We start from the raw sequence: 25,970 nt of genomic DNA, 5'->3' as shown, positions 1-25,970 counted from the left end.
CTTTGAGAGGTTGGTCATGACTAGGCTGAACTCCCGCTTCAACAAGGACCTGGACCCATTGCAATTTGCCTATCGCTATAATAGGTCAACGACAGACAGACACAATCTCGGTGGCTCTCCACACGACTTTAGACCACCTGGACAACACAAGCACCTACGTCATGATGCTGTTCATCAAATATAGTTCAGCATTTAATACCATCATTCCCACAATCCTGATTGAGAAGTTGCAGAACCTGGGCCTCTGTACCTCCCTCTGCAATTGGATCCTCGACTTCCTAACTGGAAGTCCACAATCTGTGTGGATTGGTGATACCATATCTTCCTTGCTAACGATCAACACTGGCATGCCTCAGGGATGTGTGTTTAGCCCACTGCTCTACTTTCTATATACATATGACTGTGGGGCAAGGCATAGCTCAAATACCCTCTATAAATTTGCTGACGATACAACCATTGTTGTTGACGAGAGGGCGTACAGGAGTGAGATATTCCAACTAGTGGAGTGGTGCTGCAGCAACAACCTGGCACTCAATGCCAGTAAGATGAAAGAGCTGATTGTGGACTTCAGGAAGGGTAAGAATAAGGAACACATACCAATCCTCATTGAGGGATCAGAAGTGGAGAGAGTGAGCAGCTTCAGGTTCCTGGGTCTCAAGATCTCTGAGGATCTAACCTGATCCCAACACATCGATGTAGTTATAAAGAAGGCAAGACAGCAGCTATACTTTATTAGGAGTTTGAAGGGATTTGGCATGTCAACAAATACACTCAAAAACTTCTATAGTTGTACCGTGAAGAGCATTCTGACAGACTGCATCACTGTCTGGTATGGAGGGGCTACTGCAGAGGACTGAAAGAAGCTACAGAAAGTTGTAAATCTAGTCAGCTCCATCTTGGGTACTAGCCTACAAAGTACCCAGGACATCTTTAGGGACTGGTGTCTTAGAAAGGCAGCGACCATTATTAAGAACCTCCAGCACCTAAGGCATGCCCTTTTCTCACTGTTACCATCAGGTAGGAGGTACAGAAGCCTGAAGGCACACACTCAGTGATTCAGGAACAGCTTCCTCCCTTCTGCCATCCTATTCCTAAATGGACATTGAACCCTTGGACAATACCTCACTTTTTTTAATATACAATATTTCTGTTTTTTGCACAATTTTTTAATCTATTCAATATATGTATTCTGTAATTGATTTACTTATTTAAAAATTCAGAAATTATTGATATATGTTCCCTTTTTTTCTGCTGCACACTTCAGTGCTCTACCATTCGCTATGTTATTCATACCCTGGTTTGCCCTGCCAAAGTCCAATACCTCACGCTTTAAATTCATGAAATTCCATCACTCATTTTTCATTCCATTTTTCCAGCTAATCCAGATCATGCTGTAAGCTTCAATAACCTTCCTTGCTGTTCACTATTCCCCCAGTTTTGGTGTAATCCACAACTTTGCTGTGGAGATGGTGGAAAATAACTTTAGAATGCTAAAAATGTTCAAAAAAAACAAGGTGTGCAATGAAAACAGAAAATGCTCAGGAAGTCAGGTAGCATCTGTGGAAAAGAAGCAGTTTTGGGTCTATGATTCTTCAGAAATGCTCTGTAGTTCTGTGTGGTGAGAAAGAACTTAATTCTTCAGAAACTCATCTTTCCATTAGACACCAAAGGCTGTCAACTGTTCATGATAATACAGTAGTCTCAACCAACAGCATTGTTTGCATTGGATGAAAGTTGATATGTTTATAATATACAGTATGGGCAGCTTGAAATTGTCTGCTACTTGCATTGCAATCAGTGGACTGGAATTAATTATAATTCCTTGGCCTCAGTGGAGATCAAATTTAACCTGCTTTCTCTCTTTCCATATTATATCCACATGGCTGTGCTTATCCCAGTCATTCCTTATCCCAAAATTGAATCAGCTAAAAGAAAGAAGAATTAAATTCATTTTTAGCATTTGTCATATTTTATTCAAAACATTATTGAAATATCGTTTGTCTCCAAGATGGAGACCATTTAGCCAAATGACTTTACTCAATTTCCCAGTCCACAGGATGATACTGCAAATTCATCCTTTCCTAGCTCTAAACTCCTTTCTCTCATTTCTTTATGATTTCCTCTATGTTTCTTATCTTCCCTTCAAAACAAAAATCAATAACCCTTTCATTCCAGTGAACTACTGATCCATTTCTAAAATCCCTTTCCTACTTGAAACTCTTTTCTGTATGAACCTCATTATTTGAGATCTTTCAATCCTGTTTGCTCTACTGCCACCATTTTTATCAAGGCTGCTTCCAACAAAATGTGATTGTGTTAGAGCTAATCTATTTTAGCTTATCCATTTTGATTGTGCTTAAGTCTTAATATGGTTGACCACATCACATCATCCTTTCCCGATGTTTTACCACCTACTTTCCTCTTGCTGGGATAACAGCGGTTCCATTTTGTTCTGTAAATTATAGAAGGAGAATTACACTCACGATGACATCATTGCTGTCGCTTTTTGGAATATAATATTCACTTCTTCTTCTCATTCTACATGCTGCCCATTGGTAACATCCAAAAACAAAATGTTAGTTTCAACATGATGACAATGAATCCTTCTTCATCCCCTCTCTTGAATCTGCAATTGTTCTTGAATCTTCAGCCTGCTTGTCTGACATCCAAAACTGAATGAACTGAATATTTCTACAAATAAATATTAGAAATTTCAAAGCCATTCTCATTTGTTTCCATCATAATCTGCATCCCCTGGTGACAGTTTTAGCCTTCTGTCTGGCAATAGGCTTCATATGATACAAATACCAGATTAAGCTTCAGACCACAATCACTAAAATAGTCGAAAACAGTGCTGGAAGCTGCGTTCCTCAAATTATTTGCGAATCAGACCATTATCCACATCTTTGTAGCTTTCATATTTTACTGCTCTATCCCTGACTGATTCCATGAGGTTGTTACAGCCAGGGGCGGTAGTGGGGATAAGCTCCCACTACTTATCATGTATCATGTCGACAGCTGGGACGCAACATCCATGCTTGGCCCCAACAACAGAGGGCCTCAATTTCTGACCAGACTTTCTCAATCTATCTTCTGCAAACGAGGTATTTTAGAAATTTGATATCCATGTGTCTTGACCAGCACTAAATTCCATTTATAGAGTCACAGAGATGTACTGCACGGAAACAGGACCTTTGGCCCAACTCATTCTCGTTGACTGATATACCTGTCTAAGCAAGTCCCATTTGCCTACAATTGGCCCATATCCATCTTAACCTTTCCTATCCATGACCCAGTCCAAATGTCTTCTAAACATGATTGTCCCCACATCTACATTTCCTCTGGCATTTCATTTCATATACCCACCACCATCAGAGTGAAAAAGTTGCCTGACAGATCCCTTTTAAATCTTTTCTGTCTCATCTTATATCTATGTCCTTTTGTTTTAGGGAAAATACTGTGATTATTCATCTTATCCATGTCCCTCATGATTTTATATAACTTTTCGGCCTCCTATTCTCTAAGGAAAGATGCCCAGCTTTTCCAGTCTCTCCTTATGACTCAAGCTGTCCAGTCCCAGAAATATCTTGGTGAATCTTCTCTGTATTCCTTTCAGCTTAATAACATCTTTCCTATAAATAGGTGAGTAGAACTACACAGAGTAATCCAAGTGTGGCCTCACCAGCGTCATGTACAGTTGCAACATAACATCCCAACTTATGAATTCAGTGCCCTGCCCAATGAAGACCAGTATCCCAAATGTCTTCTTCAACACCATGTCTACCTGTATTGCCACTGTCAGGGAATTACATACATGTACCCCTTGGTCTCCCCATTCTACAATACATTCCAATGTCCTGTCATTTACTGTATAAGTCTTGCTCATATTTATGTTCCCGAAATGGAACAGTTTGCACTGATCCAAGTTAAATTCCATCAGCTATTTCCTGGCTTACTTTCCCAGATGATCTAGATCCTGTTGTAATCTTAGATAGCCCTCTCACTGACCATTATAGCAGCAGTTTTGGTGTCATCTGCAAATTTAGTAACAAGGCCAAGAACATTCTTATCCAAATTATTAATACAGATGATGAACATCAGTAGACTAAGTTCCAATCCCTGTAGCAGTGGTAATCCCAGGCCCCCAATCTGTAAAACAGCCCTCCACTACCATCCTTTGACTCCTTCCACCCAGCCATTTTATATCTAATTGGTTGGTTCACTATGGATTGCATGTGAACTAAACTTCCAGACCAGCCTATCGTGCAAAATCTTGTCAAAGACTTTACTGAAATCTATGTATACAACATTTACTCCCCACTCTCATCAATCCTCTTGATCACTTCTTCAAAAGGTTCATTCAAATTCTTGAGACATTTAAGGATAATATATGAGCATATATATTAGAAGGAATAAACTAGAGGCCCACTCAATCCCTCATGCCTTTTTTTTGTCTTTATTTACAATGTGATCGATCAACAACATGAGGTTTCTAACCTAAGTTCTGAATTTTCATCCACCTACTGTTACCACCCTTTACCTCTGTATTAAAAATAGTTAGACTCTGTGCCCACTGCCCTTTTAGAAGAGGATTCCCAAGACTCGAGCCTTCAAAGCAAACAAGTTCCTCCTCAATGTGAATGGGCAACTGAACTTCTTTAAACATTGATTCTTAGTTCTAAATAATCCCATAAGAGAAAACATCCTCTCCACAACCATCCTGTTAAGACCCTTAATTTCTTCTGATTAAACTCCCGTGGATACCTTGAGTCTGCCCATATTTTCCATGTTTGACAATCCACCAATTTCAGGTATAAGTCCAGTTCAACCTTCTCTGAATGGCTTCTAACATATTGACATCATTCCCGAAATAAGGAGACCAGCAATGCATACAATACTCCAGTGGTGGTCTCGCCAGCACCCCATGTAAGTCAAGCAGAAGCTCCTTACTTTTGTAGTTCTCCTCTGCTTGAACTAGATTCTGCTGCCATCTTGATCTCACCTCCCCTTTCAGCATTCTAAAGGATCTTTCTGATCTGCCATCTTCCAGCAATCACTATGCTACTCATGCAAACTGCAGGAGATGCAACACCTATCCATCCCAACATATTGGGACCCAAACAGGCATTCCAGATGAAGTACTTCTTCTGCTTTAACGTACTGCATTTTTTTCTCTTTGTTATGAGATACTCCCGAACACGCTGGCTTCCATGATTTAAATGCTCTAATTCTCCGGAGTACGGATAGCTGGTACGACCTCTTTAAGGGCTTAGGACATTCCCATTAACTGACAATCACGTTGTGGGTGCCAAGAATTGAGTACTTAAGGAAAATCTGAACATAAGTTCAGTGCTCAATTGTAAGCCTACTAGTGATATTACCTTGCATTTGTTTTGTGTTCAGATTCAGTTCGATAACGTGTCTTGAAACTTGCTTTGGATACCCCAGCATCTGGGTCCACATCATCCTCATCAAGGACTCTCATCACAGTACAATTGAGCCAACATGGAACCTGAGGGGAATTGGAGCCTTTCGTCAGTTGTGGCCAACCACAGTGAGAAAATTTCCAGACAAAGCTTGGAGATACGTGACCTCCAGGTCGCCATGTGCCAACTATTGCAGGGAGGAAGCCAAAGTTGCTCAGCTGAGGCTGTTGTTCACTCTGCGGTGCCGTTCCATCTTCCAATTCTGGAGAGGTTCAACAGTGACCTGGTTCTTGCCGCGGCTTCCTCGTCCAATGCTCATTCGTATTTGAAGTCCAGCCATCCCGGTTCCCTTCTGAGCAGAGAAAGATGGCCTTCATTATCTCTCTTCTTACGGGAAGATCCCAGTCGCCAGGCCTCAATGAAGGGAAAGGCTCCCTTACACCGATCCTTGAACCCTATTCTGGGGTTGCAAGAACCCTCTTTAACATCTCACTGCCATTGCCTGTGGATACAGATGGGGAGTCGGACTCTGATTTGGCCATTGTTTCCACGGATGAACTTTATGAGCTTGGAGAGAGGACTCTGGAGCCCGTTGAACCATTCCTGTCACCAAAGAAGTCTCAAGAGTCATCCTCGAAGGAAGGTCCAGAAACCGGTCGAAACTCCCTCTGTTTACAAGGACTTAGAGGAGGTCCTCAGCAAGGAAAAAGCCTCGACTCTTCCACCGCATTGACCCTATGACTGTGCCATTGCCCAGTACTTGTCTTCCATGGGATCATTCGTACATGCTCACAGGCCCAGAGAAAAGCGCCATGGGGGAGTATATAAAGGAAGCTCTTGCCACAGGCTTCATTTGGCCCTCCACCTCACCCCCTGGCGCAAGTTTCCTCTTTGTACAAAAGAAAGATGGGGAGCCGGTGGCCATGCGTTGAACACAGGGGATTAAGCTGCATAACAATCAAGAATCACTACCCCTTCCTGTTATGAATACGGCTTTCAAGATGTTCCAAGGGACAAGGGTATTTACAAAATTAGACTTCCAGAGTGTCTACAACCTGGTCCTAATTAGGGAGGGCGATGAGGGGAAGAAAGCATTCAATACACCAACAGGGCACTATAGGTACCAGGTTGTGCTCTTTGGCCTTGCCCATCCATTTTCCAAGCCTTTATAAACGATAGACTCCATAGGTATGCCTTCATCTACATGGATGATATACTAACCTTCTCAGAATCCATGGAGGAGCACATAGCTCACATCAGGAACATTTTAAAGAGGCTCCTAGACCCAGGGATTTTGTCAGGTTGGAAAAGTCTAAGTTTTATGTGACAACTGTTTCATTTTTGGGTTTCATCATCTCTAATGATAAGATGGCCCCTACCAAGACCCAGGTAGTCAGAGACTGGCCACCATAATCCTATATCAAACAGGTCTAACGATTCCTGTGGTTTGCTAACTTCTATCGGAAATTCATCAGGAACTTCGGAGTGGCAGCTCCGTTGGCGGCTCTAACTGAGAGATCCATGGGTCCTTTCGTCTGGACAACTGAAGCAGAGGCTGCTTTTGCAGAGCTTCAACAGTTGTTTACTACAGCTCCCATCTTGGCTTCTTCTAAACCGGCCCTTCCTGTCATTGTGGAGGTGGATGCCTCAGACATTGGAGTGGTTGCTATCTTGTCTCAATGATCACCTTTGGACAGTAAATTGCATTTGTGTGTATTCTTCTCCAAGCAGCTATCCCCAGCAGAGAAATATGACATTGGGAATTGGGAGCTTCTTGCAGTTAAGTTAGCTTTGGAGGAATGGCGTCACTGGCTGGAGGGGGCCAAGAACCCTTTTATTATTTGGACTGACCATAAGAACCTGGCCTATGTTCAGGAGGCCAAGAGGCTGAATTCCAGGCAGGCCAGGCGATTTTCATTTTTTAACCAGTCTAATTTCGTCTTGACCTATTGACCGGAGTCTAAGAACCAGAAGCCCGATGCCCTGTCCTGCCAGTTTGACAAACCAGAATGAGAGCCTTTTGCCCCAAGCCATGGTTGTAGCACCAATTTGCTGGGGAATCAATGCTCTTCACAATGCCCAATCGCAAGGGGAGTTTTACTGGGAGTTGTCCTGCAGGTCAGCTGTACATCCTAAGTTCCGTCCTGCCCCAGGTACTTTAATGGAGATATCCATCAAGAATAACCGCACACCCAGGGATTGCCAGGTACCCTCTAGTTTATCAAGAGGAGGTATTGGTGGCTTGGAATGATGAGAGAAATTCAGTAGTACGTGCAGGCATGTAAGGTATGCACCCTGAACAGAGAGCCCCGTACCTGTCCTCTAGGGTCCCCTACTCGTCCTGAAAAGATATCGGGCACCCTTCTCCATGGATTTTGTCACAGGTATCCTGTCATCCAAGGGGAAATCGGTCATCATGAAGGTTATTGATCAGTTTTCGAAAGCCTGCAAGTTCATTGCCTTGGAGAAGCTACCTTCTACAGCGGACATGGCCAAGATTATCCTGGGCCAGACCTTCACTGTCCATAGATTCCCAGTGGACATTGTCTCAGATTGTGGTCCACAATTCACATCACTTTTCTGGAAAGCTTTCTGTAAACTGATAGGGGCAAGAGCAAGCCTTTTCCCTGGATTTCACCCACAGTCCAATGGCCAGATGGAGCGGACCAACCAAGATTCAGAACGTACACTGAGATGCCTGGCCTCGGAAAGAGCTGATGAGTTGTGTGGCCATTTGTCCATTTTGAGTTGTGACCACATTACAGAATTTGGCACATGGGATGTCACCGTTTGAGTGCCAGTTTGATTATCTTCCGCCTCTGTTTCCAGAACAAAAAGCCAAGGCTGGGGTCACTGCGGCAGAATGTCTTATCCAACACTGCAAGGAGAAATAGATGAGGGCAAGAAAGATTTTTCTGGCATCTACTTGGAGAGCAGAGACCAAGACAAACCGAAGGGAAAGTCTGGGACTTGTGCTGCAGCCTGGAAAACAAGTGTCTGTCTACTCATGATTTGCCTCTCCTGGTGGAATCTATAAAGTTGGTGCCCATGTTTGTTGGTCCTTTTATGATCATGAGGAAAGTAAACCCAGTGGTTTACACCCTGCAGCTCCCCAAGTCCTTAAAGATCAAGCTCACCTTTCACAACTCTAAATTAAAACCTGTCTGCACCAGCCCCTTAGCGCCATCACCATCGGCCCCACCGCCACCCACGTTTATCGAGCCTTCACAGTGAAAAGATTTTTGGACACGCATACTGCTCAAGGAGTTTGGCAATACCCAGTGGACTGGGAGGGATTTAGACTGGAGGAAAGGTACTGGATGCCAGAAAGAGACCCTAGTCTAGATCCTAGTCTCATTCACGATTACCATCACTGCCTCTCCGAGCAACCAGGGTCATCAAGAGTCAGCTGTAGGGGAGGGGGTTCTGTTACAAGATGCTCCCAACCACATCAGCTTTTGAAACTTAAATGCTCTAACACACCGGAGTACAGAGTATGGATAGCTGGCACAGCCTCTCTAAGGGTTAGGATGCTCCCATTCATTCATAATCATGTTATGATCAAGGCACGACTATGCTGGTGCATGGATGTCAGCAAGTTAGACCAGCAGGAAGAATTGAAAAAGAAGACATCTTTATAAAGTGGGCAACAGAGAAGCAGGCATCAGAGTAGAGGGAGTCAGAGTAGGAGGGTTTTGGCTCAATGGGGCTTCGGTAATAATGGATCGAGGCGAGTTAAGTTACTTGTGAAGAATAGGAATAGGAAGTATGTCTGCGATGCTCGTGTTCTGTACTGGGTGTCGGATGTGGGATGTCCAGGAGACTCCAAGCCTCCCAGACGGCCACATTAGCACCAGGTGCATTGAGCTGCAGCTCCTTAAGGACTAGATTGAGAACTGGACATACAGCTCAATGACCTTCATCTGGTCAGGGAAAGTAAGGAGATGACAGATAGGAGCTATAGGCAAGTAGTCACACCGGGGCCTCGGAAGACAGATCAGGAGAGGGAATGGCAAGAGTCAGATACTAGAGAATACCTCTGTGGCTGTCCTCCTTAACAATAAGTACTCCTGTTTGAGTACTGTTAGGGGGGAGCGACTTACCTGGGGGAAGAACAGTGGTTGCGCCTCCGGAACAGAGTCTGGCCCTGTGACTCAGAAGGGCAGGGAAAGAAAGAGGAAGGCAGCAGAGATAGGGAACTCTATAGTTAGGGGGTCAGACAGGTGATTCTTGGATGCTGGAAAGAAACATGGATGGTAGTTTGCCTCCCAGGTGCCAGGGTCCTGATCGCGTTCACAATATCCTGAAGTGGGAAGGTGAACAGCCAGAGGTCGTGGTACATATTAGTATGAACGACATAGGTAGGAAAAGGGACGAGGTCCTGAAAACAGGCTACAGAGAGTTAGGAAAGAAGCTGAGAAGCAGAACCTCGAAGGTAATAATCTCGGGATGACTGCCTGTGCCACGCGACCGTGAGTTTAGGAATAGAATGAGGTGGAGGATAAATGCATGGCTGAGAAATTGGAGTAGGGGACAGGGATTCAGATTTCTGGATCATTCGGACCTCTTTTGGGGCAGGAGTGACCTGTACCAAAAGAATGGGTTGTACTTGAATCCGGGGAGACCAATATCCTGGCAGGGAGGTTTGCTAAGGCTACTGGGGAGAGTTTAAACTAGAATTGCTGGGAGGTGGGAACCGAACTGAAGAGATGGAGGATGGGGTGGTTGGCTCACAAATAGGGAATGCTTGTAGACAGTGTGAGAGAGAGGATAAGCAGGTAATAGAGAAGGGGCATGCTCAGATCGATGGTTTGAAATATGTCAATTGTAATGCAAGGAGTATTATGAACAAAGCGGATGAGCTTAGAGAGTGGATCAGTACTTGAACTATGATGTTGTGGCCATTGCAGAGACTTGGTTGGCTCAGGGACAGGAATGGCTACTTAGAGTGCTAGGCTTTAGATGTTTCAGAAAGGACATGGAGGGGGGCAAAAGAGGTGGGGGCGTGACACTGCTGATCAGAGATAGTATCACGGCTGCAGAAAAAGAGGAAGTCATGGAGGGATTGTCAACTGAGTCTCTGTGGGTGGAAGTTAGAAACAGGAAGGAATCAATAACTCTACTGGGTGCTTTTTATAGACCACCCAATAGTAACAAGGACATCGAGGAGCAGATAGGAAGACAGATTCTGGAACAGTGCAATAGTAACAGGGTTGTCGTGATGGGAGATTTTAATTTCCCAAATATTGATTGGCATCTCCCTAGAGTGAGGGGTTTAAATGGGATGGAGTTTGTTAGGTGTGTTCAAGAAGGTTTCTTGACAAAATATGTAGATAAGCCTACAAGAGGAGAGGCAGTACTTGATCTGGTATTGGGAAATGAACCTGGTCAGGTGTCAGGTCTCTCAGTGAAGAGCATTTTGGAGATAGTGATCACAATTCTATCTCCTCCACCATAGCATTGGAGAGGGATAGGTACAGACATGTTAGGAAAATGTTTAATTGGAGTAAGGGGAAATATGAAACTATCAGGCAGGAACTTGGAAGCATAAATTGGGAGCAGATGTTCTCAGGGAAATGTACGGCAGAAATGTGACAAATGTTCAGGGGATATTTGTGTGGCGTTCTGCACAGGTACGTTCCAATGAGACAGGGGAAGAATGTTAGGGTACAGGAACCATGGTGTACAAAGGCTGTTGAAAATCTAGACAAGAAGAAAAGAAAAGCTCACAAAAGGTTCAAAAAGCTAGGTAATATTAGAGATCTAGAAAATTATAAGGCTAGCAGGGAACTTAAGAATGAAATTCGGGGAGCCAGAAGGGGCCATGAGAAGGTCTTGGCGAGCAGGATTAAGGAAAACCCCAAGGCATTCTACAAGTATGTGAAGAGCAAGAGGATAAGACGTCACAGAATAAGACCAATCAAGTGTGACAGTGGAAAAGTATGTATGGAACAGGAGGAGGCAGCGGAGGAACTTAATGAGTACTTAGCTTCAGTATTCACTACGGAAAAGGACCTTGGCAATAGTAGGAATGATTTACAGCAGACTGAAAAGCTTGAGCATATAGACATTAAGAAAGAGGATGTGCTGGAGCTTTTGGAAAACAGCAAGTTGGATAAGTTACCAGGACCGGACGAGATATACCCCATGCTACTGTGGGAGGCAAGGAGGAGATTGCTGAGCCTCTAGCAATGAACTTTGCATTGTCAATGGGGATGGGAGAGGTTCCATAAGATTGGAGGGTTCCAGATGTTGTTCCCGCATTCAAGAAAGGGAGTAGAGATAGCCCAGGAAATTATAGACCTGTGAGTCTTACTTCAGTGGTTGGTAAGTTGATGGAGAAGATCCTGAGAGGCAGGATTTATGAACATTAGTAGAGGCATAATATGATAAAAATAATCAGCATGGCTTTGTCAAAGGCAGGTTGTGCCTTATGAGCCTGATTGAATTTTTGAGGATGTGACTAAGCAGATTGACGAAGATAGAGCAGTAGATGTAGTGTATATGGATTTCAGCAAGGCATTCGATTTGGTACTCCATGCAAGGCTTATTGAGATAGTAAAGAGGCATGTGATCCAAGGGGACCTTGCTTTGTGGATCCAGAATTGGCTTGCCCACAGAAGGCAAAGGGTGGTTGTAGACAGGTCATATTCTGCATGGAGATCGGTGACCAGTTGTGCACCTCCGGGATCTGTTCTGGGACCCCTTCTCTTCATGATTTTTATAAACGAGCTGGATGAGGAAATGAAGGGACGGGTTAGTAAATCTGCTGATGACTCAAAGATTGGAGGTGTTGTGGATAGTGTGGAGGGTTGTCCGAGGTTACAGCGGACATCGATAGGATGCAAAACTAGGTTGAGAAGTGGCAGATGGAGTTCAACCCAGATAAGTGTGAGGTGGTTCATTTTGGTAGGTCAAATATGATGGCAGAATATAATATTAATGGTAAGTCTCTTAGCAGTGTGGAAAATCGGAGGTATCTTAGGGTCTGAATACATAGGACACTCAAATCTGCACAGATTGACTTTGTGGTTAAGAAGGCATACAATGTATTGGTCTTCATCAACTGTGGGATTGAGTTCAAGAACTGATAGGTAATGTAAGAGCTTTATAGGACCCTGATCAGACCCCACTTGGAGTACTGTGCTCAGTTCCGGTCACCTCACTACAGGAAGGATGTGGAAACTATAGAAAGGGTGCAGAGGAGACTTACAAGGATGTTGCCTGGATTGGGAAGCATGACTTATGAGAATAGGTTGAATGAACTTGGCCTTTTCCCCTTGGAGTGACGGAGAATGAGGAGTGACCTGATAGAGGTGTATAAGATGATGAGAGGCATCGATCATGAGGATAGTCAGAGGCTTTTTCCCAGGACAGAAATGGCTAACATGAGAGGGCACAGTTTTAAAGTGCTTGGAAGTAGGTATAGAGGAGATGTCAGGGGTAAGTTTTTTACACAGAGTGGTGAGTGCGTGGAATAGGCTGCCGGCAACAGTGGTGGAGGCAGATACAGTAGGTTTGTTTAAGAGTTTCTTGGATAGGTACATGGAGCTTTGAGAGATAGAGGTCTATGGGTAACCCGAGGTAATTTTTAAAGTAAGTAAGTGTTAGGCACAGCATTGTGGGCCGAAGAGCTTGTACTGTGCTGTAGGTTTTCTATGATTCTATGTTCTGGGTCCCCAGCATTGATTATTTAAGGAATCTACAAGTTCCTTGCTCAGTGCTTAATCATAATCATTAGTGATATCACCTAGCATTTGATTGGCGCTCAGATATAGTTTGATACCATGTCTTGAATGTTTTTTCAGATACCACAGCATTGGGGTCCAAACTTCCTTGTCAAGAACTCACATCACACTCATTATGTAATCTTCTTTATACTGGGAAAACCAATTGCAGATATGTTGCCCATCTACAAAGCAAAGCATCAACTTTCAATCCACAGGACAACTCTAATCTTCCACTAGCCTGCCAATCTGACCAATGTCCATTGCTTCTTGCACTTTTATAATGAGGCCCATTGAAGCTTGAGGAAAAGCACCTCATGGAAATCTTGCAGCCTTCCAGAGTCATTACTGAATTCAACAATTTATGATAACTTGCTGTATCATTTAATTTGGAACTGACCTGTTCCACTGTTGGTCATACACCTGTAATATAACTTTGGGTTTTCTCTGTCCATTGATTCCAACTGATCTGCCAACCGTTTCTCACAGCTGTGCATTTCATAGTTTAACATAATTTGTTTGTAATATCTCTCACTAATGACCTTTATTTCATAGCTTCTTCATTCTTTTCTTTATGCTGTTCTCTCTCTTGTGACTTTCATTAATCTATTAATTAGATGACTCTGTCAAGAAGTATTTGTCATCCTATGTGAGTTATTCTCTTTACCCTACCTATCCATACATCATCCTTTCTGCCATTTGAAACTAACCTGCTTTCCCAGGGCCTTTGACTCGAATTATGAACTCCATTTATCTTCTTGGCTTTTCTAATATTTTCTGTTTTTATTTCCATTACCTACGGTTTTTAATATTTATTTTCTCCCCACTTTTTCCCGAGCAATAATTGAAAGCATGGTGTTAGCTTTTCCAATTATTTTATGTATCTACATAGGAGCCGTGTGTGACTCAGCAAACAAATCCCTTCTCCAAGAAATCTTCCACCATTAGCTTGTTTTTAATTTTTTCCTCCTAAACTGGGCAGTTTCACATTTTCCCACATAATGCTTCATTTACCAAATCATACCAGGGCTGTAAACTATGGAATTTTTTTTCTAACTGTCTGCCTCTAAGTCTCATTTATGGTTTAAGATACCCATGAAAATGTACTTCTTTTGGTTAGCTTCCCTAATTCCCTAATATGGGTTGATTTATGATTTTGCTTTCTTAGGCTCTTGTGAAGTATATAATGTCATGCTGCTACATTAAGTATGCATTCTTTTAATAAAAATTGTTACACTGATACTAAGGGCCTTAATGCAGCCCTTTTCCAATTTTACTTTGTTATGATGTAGCCATTGCCATTGCAGATATACTCATAAGACAAACAAACCCTTATAGAATAATGATCATGCATTCATGGTCTTTCATGGGTCCATGACACCCAGCCATACTGCTTCTAGCCCAACCAGTTTCTCTCCTGAGATTCCCAGTCACCATCCCTCCTGCCTCTTATATTCCCAGCCCTTAAGCCGAATATCCATAATCCCAGATCTTCCTCAACCACAATCTACATTCTGTCCAACAGACCACTTACAGTACCTTCTCCCAGACTTGACCTCCTGCTCGCTGAGAACTAATACAGTGAGACAACAGACACAGGAAGTTTGAGACAAACTTTATTAGAGTTAATGACGTGTGACTCATACAATTAGAACTTTTCATCTTATGTTTAGCATAGAATGTATTTAAATGAATGGTTTTGGATGTGAAGGGCAGTCTATTGGAAAAGTTCTAATGTACTGTAGCTAATATAAGAACATAAGAAACAGGAACAGGAGTAGGCCATCTGGCCCATCAAGCTCGCTGTGCCATTCAATAAGATTATGGCTGATCTGGCCATAGACTCATCTCCACCTACCTGCTTTTTCCCCATAACCCTTAATTCCTCTACCATGCAAACATCTATCCAACCTTATCTTAAATAGATTTACTAAGGTAGCCTCCACTGTTTCATTGGGCATAGAATTCTACGGATTCACCATTCTCTGAGAAAAGAATCCTCATCTCTATCTTAAATCAACTCCCACAAATCTTGAGGCAATGTCCCCTATATCTAGTCTCACCTACCAATGGAAACAACCTTCCTGCCTCTATCTTATCTATCCCTTTCTTAATTTTATATGCTTCTCTAAGATCTCCTCTCATTCTTCCGAATTCCATCGAGTACAGTCCCAGGCGACTCAATCTCTCCTAGTCTAACCCCTTCATCTCTGGAATCAACCTGGTGAACCTCCTCTGCACTGCCTCCACAGCCTATATATCCTTCCTCAGTAAGGAGACCAGAACTGCACTCAGTACTCCAGGTGCAGCCTCACCAGTACCCTGTACAGCATAACCTCCCTACTCTTAAATTCAATCCCTACAGCAATGAAGGCCAATATTCCATTTGCCTTCTTAATAGACTGCTGTACCTGCAATCCAACCTTTTGTGATTCATGCACAAGCACTCTCCGGTCCCTCTGCACAGCAGCATGCTGTAATTTTTTTACCATATAAATAATCTGCTCTTTCATTTTTCCTTCCAAAGTGGATGACCTCACATTTACCAACATCGTACTCCATCTCTCAGACCCTTGCCCACTCACTTAACCTATCTGTATCTCTCTGCAGACTCTCCGTATCTTCTGCACAATTTACTTTTCCACTCAATTTAGTATCATCAGTTAACTTAGATACACTGCACTTGGTCCTGTCTTCCAGATATTTAATGCATATCATGAACAGTTGCAGGCCCAGCACAGATCCTTACAGCACACCGCTCACCACTGATTGCCAACCAGAGTAATACCCATGTACCTAACTCTCTGCTTTCTAGTAGTTAACCAATCCTCTAATCATGCTAATACATCACCCCCAACTCTATGCATCCTTATCTTATGGAGAAGTCTTTTATGCAGCACCTTATCAAACGTCTTCTGGAAATCCAAGTAAATAACGTACATCTGTTCCCCTCTATCCACTGTGCTCGTTATAGCCACAAAGAACTCAAAATAATGTATTTTAATATATTAACTCCTTGTCATTCTAAGAATACATATACACATTAAAAATAATATTGAACTATGTCGTATCTTTGTAAAGATGTAGCAAAGGTTTACAATTGCATGCCTATACAACTCCTCTACCGATGTGGTGTCAGGTTAATTTATAATTTAATACTTGCATAACAGCATAAATTTAATAGTGTGCCTTAAATCTTAAATTTATCATAAGCAATAAATTGTATATCAACTGATTTGTCTGTGTGGTGCATCATATTTCTTTTTGTTGGCACCTTGTTCCATCAAGCCATTTACAAAATCTAATCTTTTAAATTAGATTTGTCATATGTGAAATACACATTTCATGTCTCTGGGACATAAGATTTTCTGACAATACATTCTAATACCATACATTTTTCATTTGAATAGATATATTACTTCTGCCAAAAGGGAAATTGGACATTCCTTTGATATTTGCACCAGATGACATGACATTTTATGAGGGGCTGATGGTGGTCCAAATCAGGAAACAGGATGGAAGTACTTGGCCTCCTTCTGTGCCAAATATAACAACTCAAGAAATGAAAAGGTAAGATGCTGACACATCAGGCATGGAAGCAGAAATATTTGTTTTTTATAACTGTTTAAAGAATCAATTTAATATATGATATTATATTTTTGATGTAAATATGAGATGATGTGAGTGCTGACAGTAGATTATTACACAATGACAATTAAATGCAAAGAAATAATGCAAAACTGAACAGATTCACGTGAGTCATTAAGACAAAAGAAGAATTTAACATCCAAGATTACTGATGATAAAAGTCAGATGAAAAGAGCGCTAGGTGTCTGCAAATTGATAGGCACTGAATAAGTGAGGAATAGGCTTTCATGATAAGTATAATAGAGGAAATGTGCAATTGTGCACTTTTATTTTGGAAGAAATATAATGCAAGTTTTTTTAAGGGAAACTAGTAAATTTTTGTGTTCTGTGATGTTATTTTGCTGGTTTACGAAACACAAAAAGTTAACTTACAGGTACTGTGAGTAGTATTGAAGACAGATACAGATTTGCTTTTTATGCAAGAGTGTTGTGGTATAACAGGAATGGTGCTTTGCTGTTCAAAGCTTTTATGAAATCACAACTGAAGCACTGTGTGTAGTTTTGGTCTCTGTAACTAAGGGGACTTAAGAAGAACCATCAAAATGATTCCAGATACAAGTCATTTCTTAATCCCTCCATACTTTCAGCATTTCTCAGGAATTGTCCCCTTTGTGATTCCGTAGTTCACTCTTCCAATCCCACCGACAGCCCCATTTCTAATGGCAATTTCCTTTCCAATCACAAGTGATGGAACAATTCCCAACATCTAGGGACTGAAACAGTTTCCACGTTAAACAGTTGGACTTGCACTTGTAGTTTATTCCAGTCTAGTGCATTGTACGTGGTCTCCTTTACATTGCAGAAATCAAAACACATGGGTGACCCCAAGCTTCCCATTGCCTACCACTTCAATTTCCCATCCTTCCCACATTCTGACTTTGTAGTTTGTGACCCCCTGTACTGTAACAGTGAGGCCCAATAAAGCTTGAGGAACTGCCCCTCATCTTCTGTATGAGCACTTTCCAGCCTCCTGAACTTGATACTGAATTCTGCAGCTTCAGGTAATTTCATTTCTCAATCTGTATTGATCATCTATCTATGATATTAGCTGAGTTTGTTGATTTTTTTCTTCTCTTTGGAAATGGAGGACATATCCAGCCTGCTCTGCATATTGTAATTCTTAGACTATTTTGTCTAGGTTAAAGGAATCGTGGCCTAACAAGGGAAAGTCAACATGGCTTAGTGTGGGGCAAATTATGTTTTCCTTGCTTGAGTTTTTCAAGGAGTTGACAATGATAATTGATGAAGGTAGAGCTGTGGATGTTAACTACATTGATTTTAGTAATGCATTTGACAATGTCCCTCATGGTAGGCTCATCCAGAAGAATAAGATCCATGGGATCCATTGTGACCTAGCCATTTGGATTCACTCATAGAAGACAGAAGGTACTGGTTGCTGGCTGGAGGTCTGTACCTAGTGGTGCTGTACAGGGATTAGTACTAGGAGCTTTGTTGAATATGATGTGTATAAATGATCTGCATAAAATTATAGACGGATGGGCTCGTAAGCTTGTAGATGATATAAAGATCAGTGGTGTTGAGGGTAGTATAGAAGACTGGCAAAGGATACAACAGGAAATAGATCAATTGAAGATGTATGCAGAGAAATAGCAGGTGGAGTTTAATCCAGCCAAATGTGAGGTTTTGCATTTTGGGAATAGGTTTCTGAAGCTAGCTGCGGAGGTTGACAGGGTAGTAAAGAAGCCAAATGTCATGCTCAAAAGTTGGGAAGTTATGTTGCAGCTTTATTAAACTCTGGCTCTATCTGGGCACGTGGCCAAGTGGTTAAGGCGTTCATCTAGTTATCTCAAGGTCGCTAGTTCGAGCCTCAGCTGTGGCAGTGTGTTTGTGCCCTTGAGCAAGGCACTTAATCACACATTGCTCTAGTCTGTGCGAGGAGTGGCACCCCACACAGACTTCCAATCTGCGCCTTGTAAGGCATGAAAATGCCCGACACAAGCCTTTCATGGTCTGAGTCGATGTTCCCTCCCTCCCTCTATCTGGAGTATTACATTCAATTCTGGTTGCCCCATTATAGGAATGATGTGGAGGATTTGGAGAGATTGTGAAGTTTACCGGGATGCTGCCTGGGTTAGCAGGCATGTAATACAAGGAGAGGTTAGACAAATTTAGGTTGTTTTCTCCCGCGCAGCAGAGGATAAGGGGGTGACCTGATAAAAGTTTACAAGATTATGACAAGCATAGATGGAGTAAGAAGCTAGTATCCTTTTCCTAAGGCTGAAATGTCTAATATGAGAGGGCATGCATTTAAGGTGGGGGAGGGGGGTAAGTTCAACAGAGCGCATGATTTTTTTTTACACAGAGAGGTGGGTACCTGGAATGTGTTGTTAGGGTTTGTGGTGGAGGAAAATATGACAGAGGCATTTAAGAGTCTCCTAGATAGGCACACAAATGTGTAGAGAATTAAGCAATATGAATCTTGTTTCGGCATTTAATTACTAGTTGAAACATTTTGGCACAACATCAGAATCAAAATATGGTTTATTACCACTGGTACGTGATGAGAAATTTGTTAACTTAGCAGCAGCAGTTCAATGCAATACATAATATAGTAATATAGAAAACAAACAAACATAAATAAATAAATAAGATTATAAGTAACTAAGTTACAGTATATATATTGAATAGAATAAAAATCGTGCAAAAAACAGAAATACACGATATTAAAAAAAGTGAGGTAGTGTCCAAGGGTTCAATGTCCATTTAGGAATCAGATGGCAGAGGGGAAGAAGCTGTTCCTGAATTGCTGAGTGTGTGCCTTCAGGCTTCTGTACCTCCTACCTCATGGTAACAGTGAGAAAAGGGCATGCCCTGCATGTTGGAGGTCCTTAATAATGGACGCTGCCTTTCTGAGACACCGCTCCCTGAAGATGTCCTGGGTACTTTGTAGGCTAGTACCCAAGATGGAGCTGAATAGATTTACAACCCTCTGCAGCTTCTTTCAGTCCTGTGCAGTAACCCTCCATACCAGACAGTGATGCAGCCTGTCAGAATGCCCTCCACGGTACATCGATAGAAATTTTTGAGTGTATTTGTTGGCTGAATGGCCTATTCTTGTGCTGTACTATTCTAGGTTCTAGGTTCTTTTGTCTATTTCCTTACTCTCTAACTGCTGCCCTTCACTCATTGACCAAAAACCTTGATTAGAAAACAGAAAGTAGTGGCTGATGATGCTTATTTTGTGCTTATTCAAGCTTATGTTCCTCGTGGTGTTCCACAGGGACCTGTACTAGGACTTCTGCTGATTATGATATGTATAATAACCTGGATGAAAACGTAGTTGGGTTAGTAAGCTGGTGTTTTTGATAGTATAGAAGGCTGCCAAAGAATACAGCAGGATATAGATGAATTGAAGATTTAGGGGTAAAAATGACAAATGGAATTCAACCCAGCCAAATGTTTTGTATTTGGCAAGACCCATAATGGTGTTGTTGCATAGAAGGATCTTGGGGTCCAAGTCAATCATCATCATCATCAGGTGCCATGCCCAGTTTGAGCTTTGACTGCCATGGCCCACACACTCTTGTTTCGGGTCAAGTGGATCAATTCATTGCTATTCATTTCCAGTTCTTTGGCTGCTGTCTCCGTCATCATTTATCTTTGCCTTCCTTTTGTTTTCTTCCTTTCAATCTTTCCCATAGTCACCGTGCATTCTAACTGATCTTTCCTAATCACATGTCCAATGAAGTTACGTTGCCTTTTCATGATCTCATACATTATTTCTCTTTTTGTATTTGCTCTGTTCATGACATCCTCGTTAGATGTTTGTTTTTTCCATGATATTCTTTGCACCCTCCTCAAAAACCACATCTCTGCTGCTTCAATTCATTTCCTCATGTTACTAGATATTGTCCAACATTCTGATCCATATAACATAACTGGATAAACGTAACATTTCAGCACTCTGAGGTGGGTTGTCATGCCTAGTTTAGTGTTGGTCAGTTTACTCTTCATTCTCGTAAAGGTGTCTTTTGCCATCCCTATTCTTCTTTTGATGTCCATGTCGCACCTGCCATCTGATGTCACCAGCTTCCTAAGTAGCAAAAGTTCTGTACTTGTTTTATGTCTTCCCTGTTTATTTTCAACCTGCAGATAGGATTCTCCTTCTTTTTGGATATCCCCATACCAAGTCAATAGCTCTCTGAAACTGGCTTTACTTTATTGTCGCCAAACAATTGATACTAGAACATTACAGTGATATTTGATTCTGCGCTTTGCACTCCACATTGCATCTGTAGAAATTTGCAAGAATCTTTGGTGTGTTACATACCCCGTAACTGGGTTGCCAAACCAGCAGAAATGGACCACTCGTTGGAGTCTGGATTACTAGGAACTAATAAAGTTTTATTAAAGAAATAAGTAACACTGTACTCTAATCGTAAGGATATAAATGCAACAGGTTAGCAATGATAATACACACGTGTACACAGAACTAGGGTAATAGGAATCAACCAAGCTCTATCGCAGTCTAGGGGTAAAATGATCAGTCTTAAGTGACGCAGAGTTCAGTTCAGCTTCGTACAGTTCGCAGTAATTGCTGTTGTACCATTAGAGAGAGAGAGAGAGAGAAGGGGGGTGCAGTTTGTTCAGGCAGACCTTTGATGTTCTTCGCAGTTAGTTTCGGGCGGACCCTTTTATGTCTTCTATCCCGCTGTGACCCCTCCGTTCCGGATACAACCGTTCTTCCGCCGTGAATCCGGCACCCAGGCAAGGGCGCACACACACACACCAGGTTCCCACCGATCATACCTTTACACCCTGTGAGTCTATGGTCGGTTCCCGCGAACCAGACCTCCAAACTCTCACCAACTTGTGGGGGCACACCGCTCTTCCAGGGTCTCGTTATCTCGTGATCTCGTGGTGTGTCCCGTGCCTTAGCGAACCTGCTCTTTTTATCCTCCTGCTGGGGTATCGCCTGTCCATCAAAATTCAAACAGTTCGGGTTCAAAGCAACCGGTCTGTCAATATTCTGAATTGTGTTTCTTTCCATTAATCTCTCTCTCCTCTCTCATTAACATTTTGAACGTTTTTCCATTGTCTCCCTTATCTTTCTCATTAGCATCAATCGTCTGATAACTTGGTTTGGCGTCACAGGTGACATAGCAAATCTCCTCAAACGCGAAATGAAATATAGCCACAGTCGTGTCTTCTTTGTAATTGCATCAATATATTGGGCCCAGGATGGATATCCATAAGACCACAAGACAAAGGAGCCAGAAGTCTGCCATTCGGCCCAAAGAGTCTGCTCCACCATTTTATCATGAGCTGATCCATTCTCCCATTTAGTCCCACTCCCCCGCCTTCTCACCCTAACTCTTGATGCCCTGGCTACTCAGATACCTATCAATCTCTGCCTTAAATACACCCAAAGACTTGGCCTCCACTGCTGCCCAATTCCACAGATTCACCACCTTCTGGCTAAAAAAAATTATTTGCATCTCTGTTCTGAATGGGCGCCCTTCAATCCTTAAGTCATGCCCTCTCGTACTAAACTCCCCCACCATGGGAAACAATTTTGCCACATCCACTCTGTCCATGCCTTTCAACATTCGAAATGTTTCTATGAGGTCTCCCCTCATTCTTCTAAACTCCAAGGAATACAGTCCAAGAGCGGACAAATGTTCCTCATATGTTAACCCTCTCATTCCCAGAATCATTCTCGTGACTCTTGTCTGAACCCTCTCCAACGTCAGCACATCCTTTCTTGAATAAGGAGCCCAAAACTGCCCACAGTACTCCAAGTGAGGTCTTACCAGTGCCTTATAGAGCCTTAACATCACATCCCTGCTCCTACTCTATTCCTCTAGAAATGAATGCCAACATTGCATTCACCTTCTTCACCACCGACTCAACCTGGAGGTTAACCTTAAAGGTATCCTGCACGAGGACTCCCAAGTCCCGTTGCATTTCAGAACTTTGAATTCTCTCCCCATTTAAATAACAGTCTGCCTGTTTATTTCTTCTGCCAAAGTGCATAACCATACACTTTCCAACATTGTACTTCATTTGCCACTTCTTTGCCCATTCTTCCAATCTATCCACATCTCTCTGCAGATCCTCTGTTTCCTCAGCACTACCGGCCCCTCCACCTATCTTTGTATCATCAGTAAACTTAGCCACAAAGCCATCTATTCCATAATCCAATTCGTTGATGTACAATGTAAAAAGAAGCAGCCCCAACACGGACCCCTGTGGAACACCACTGGTAACCGGCAGCCAACCAGGATAGGATCCCTTTATTCCCACTCTCTGTTTCCTGCCAATCAGCCAACGCTCTATCCACATATGTAACTTTCCCGTAATTCCATGGGCTGTTATCTTGTTGAGCAGCCTCACGTGTGGCACCTTGTCAAAGGCCTTCTGGAAATCCAAATATGCAACATCCACTGCATCTCCCTTGTCTAGCCCACTTGTAATTTTCTCAAAAAATTGCAATAGGTTTGTCAGGCAGGATTTTCCTTTAAGGAAACCATGCTGAGTTCTGCCTATCTTGTCATATGCCTCCAGGTACTCTGTAACCTCATCCTTGACAATCGACTCCAACAACTTCCCAACCACTGATGTCAAGCTAACCGGTCTATAATTTCCTTTTTGTTTCCTTGCCTCCTTCTTAAATAGCGGAGTGACATTTTCAATCTTCCAGTCCTCCGGAACTGTGCCAGAATCGATCGACTTTTGAAAGATCATTGCTAATGCCTCCGCAATCTCCACAACTACTTCGTTCAGAATATGAGGGTGCATTCCATCTGGTCCGGGAGATTTATCTACCCTTAGACTATTCAGCTTCCTGAGTACTTTCTCTGTCATAATTGTGACTGTGCACACTTCTCTTCCCTGACACCCTTGAGTGTCCGGTATACTGCTGATATCTTCTTTCCTGAAGTCCATAAATAATTTCTTGTTCTTACTGATGTTGAGTGCGAGGTTGTTGTTGTGACCCCATTCAACCAGCTGATCTATCATGCTCCTGTATGCCTCCTCGTCACCATCTGAAATTCTGCCAATAGTGTCATTGACAAATTTATAGATGGTGTTCAAGCTGTGCCTAGCTACACAGTCGTGTGTGTAGAGAGAATGGAGGAATGAGTAAAGCACATATCCTCGAGGTATTCCCATGTTGATTGTCAGTGAGGAGGAGATGTTATTTCTGGTCCACACTGACTGTGGTCTTCCAATGAGGAAGTCAAAGTCCATTTGCAGAGGCCCAGTTTTTGGAGCTTGTTGCTGAATACTGAGGGTATAATGGTGTTGAGCCCTAAGCTGTAATCAATAAACAGCAACCTGATTGAGGAATTGCTACATTGATGAGCAAGGGAAAGATAATGAATTGTTGATTAGCTTTACACATAGTAGCAATCTGAAGTCTGGTATTAAGCATGTGCTAATAAAGACAATTACAGTAGATTTTGGTTAATTGAGCCATGGGTTAATTGGGGCAGCCGCTGATTTGGTACAACTCTTGAAAAGCAAATATTAATCAAGAAAAATTCTGGGATTCCCTTCACTTATTTGGGGCACTATATTGTTTGATTGGGGCAGGAGACCGTTGCCAAACAATTTCTATCTAGTGTCAGGTGTGTGCATATTGTGTGGTCATTAGACACTACACTGCACTTAGAGAGAATATAGCGTTAATTGTATGTTTTGTGTTCAAAAAACAGTGATTTTTGACACTAATAGTTGGCAAGAAATAAACAGTAAGACAATTTAGAACTGTTCTTCTCACTGTGGTTTCAAGCATTCAGGCTTGCAGATGCCAGAAACGGCCACAAGTGAAAATGAAACAATTTCATTACTTCAGCAGATTAGGAAATAGGAAGAATTTGTAGGTATCGGCAATAACCTTGAATGTTACAATAAAAATGACCTGCAGAAAACAATCATCAAAAGCATTGTTTGAGACACTGCACTAAGTGTATACAATGATTTTGTTCATTTTCAGTCAATCAAAAGAACATGGATTAATTCCTCAGTCAGTAACTATTAGGAACTAATACACAGTTTTATAGTACTGTAGTAGTTTTGGTAGTATTCTAATTTGTGCTGTATTTCATCTTAATACATGATTTGTTACTCAGTTAAATGGTAGTTTGTCTTTTTTATACCTTTGAAACTATTTCCACGAAACTGGCTAATTGGGCCAAAATATATTGTTCCCTATGTATCCCAGTTACCTGGAATCCACTGTATATCGCTATCAAGGGTAAGTAGGCTGAAGAAAATTTTGGATAAGAAGGTTACAGTAGCACATAGTTAAACTAGCAGAGGATATAGATATAAATCAGAAAAACTTGCAATGGTTAAACCAGAAAGAAAATAGCAAAATTAAAATCTGATTACTTGGAAGTGAAAATGGGAATTAATAATGGGATAAAAGAACATGTCATAGACAGTAAAACAATATTTTGTAGTTTATAAAGAGGAAGAAAGCAAAAGCAAAGTGTACTAAAAATATGAGGAAATAATGGGGCAAAAGTGAGGGGAAAATTTAAAGTTAACATTACCACCAGACAGAACGGTACTGGCAATCTAATGGAATGAAAATAAAAAAGAGAAAATGCTGGAAGTACATAACAGGACAGGCAGGATTAAAGGGATTAAAGACTGACAATCCGCTGCCCGTATCTCCGTGATTTCAAAGAACTGGCTGCAGAGATGCATAATGTGTGACCTTTCAAAATACACATTTGATTCTGCAAAGGTCACAGTAGACTGGAAAACTCCAGGGACCTTTCCAGATTCAAATGGAACAGCACTTCACAAGAAGTGAAAATGCAGGGTATTGTTGCTAGTTATCCTTACATCAACTACTTGGAAATTTTGAAATTCTTGACTGAGGCAGCAGTGTAGTGACATTCTGAAAATTCTTATATATTTAGTTAGAGTGAAAGTTGGTTTACAAAGAATAATTGATGCGTTTATTTGTATTGATTGAGACTGCAAATCACAGGTTGGAATAAAGAAAGAGTTGATAGTGTGTTTGGATAATTAAATAAAGTTGCCAAGTTCACCACAAAGGGTTACTCCACAAATTAACTGCTCATGGAATTGATTGCTCAGAGATAAAAGATTGGTTATGTGACAGTAAGCAGAGAGGAAATAGGTCATTTTCACATTTGGAAACTGTAACTAGTGGGGTGTCATATAT

General features: G+C 41.9%; 1 protein-coding gene across 1 annotated transcript in view; it reads left to right on the top strand.

Annotated features, from left to right (window-relative positions):
• LOC140199082 (cilia- and flagella-associated protein 47-like) overlaps positions 1-25,970 on the top strand; it is a 697,686-nt gene that overhangs the window by 574,958 nt on the left and 96,758 nt on the right. The window contains exon 58 of the mRNA XM_072260570.1: positions 16,564-16,723. Within this exon, the coding sequence (XP_072116671.1) occupies positions 16,564-16,723 (160 nt within the window). The remainder of the gene's footprint in view (positions 1-16,563; positions 16,724-25,970) is intronic.

The sequence above is a fragment of the Mobula birostris genome, chromosome 6 (genome assembly GCF_030028105.1).
Source record: "Mobula birostris isolate sMobBir1 chromosome 6, sMobBir1.hap1, whole genome shotgun sequence".
In the NCBI taxonomy this organism is placed as follows: Eukaryota; Metazoa; Chordata; class Chondrichthyes; order Myliobatiformes; family Myliobatidae; genus Mobula; species Mobula birostris.
Note: the sequence above shows the minus strand (reverse complement) of the source record. Positions and strands in the feature narration are given on the sequence as shown.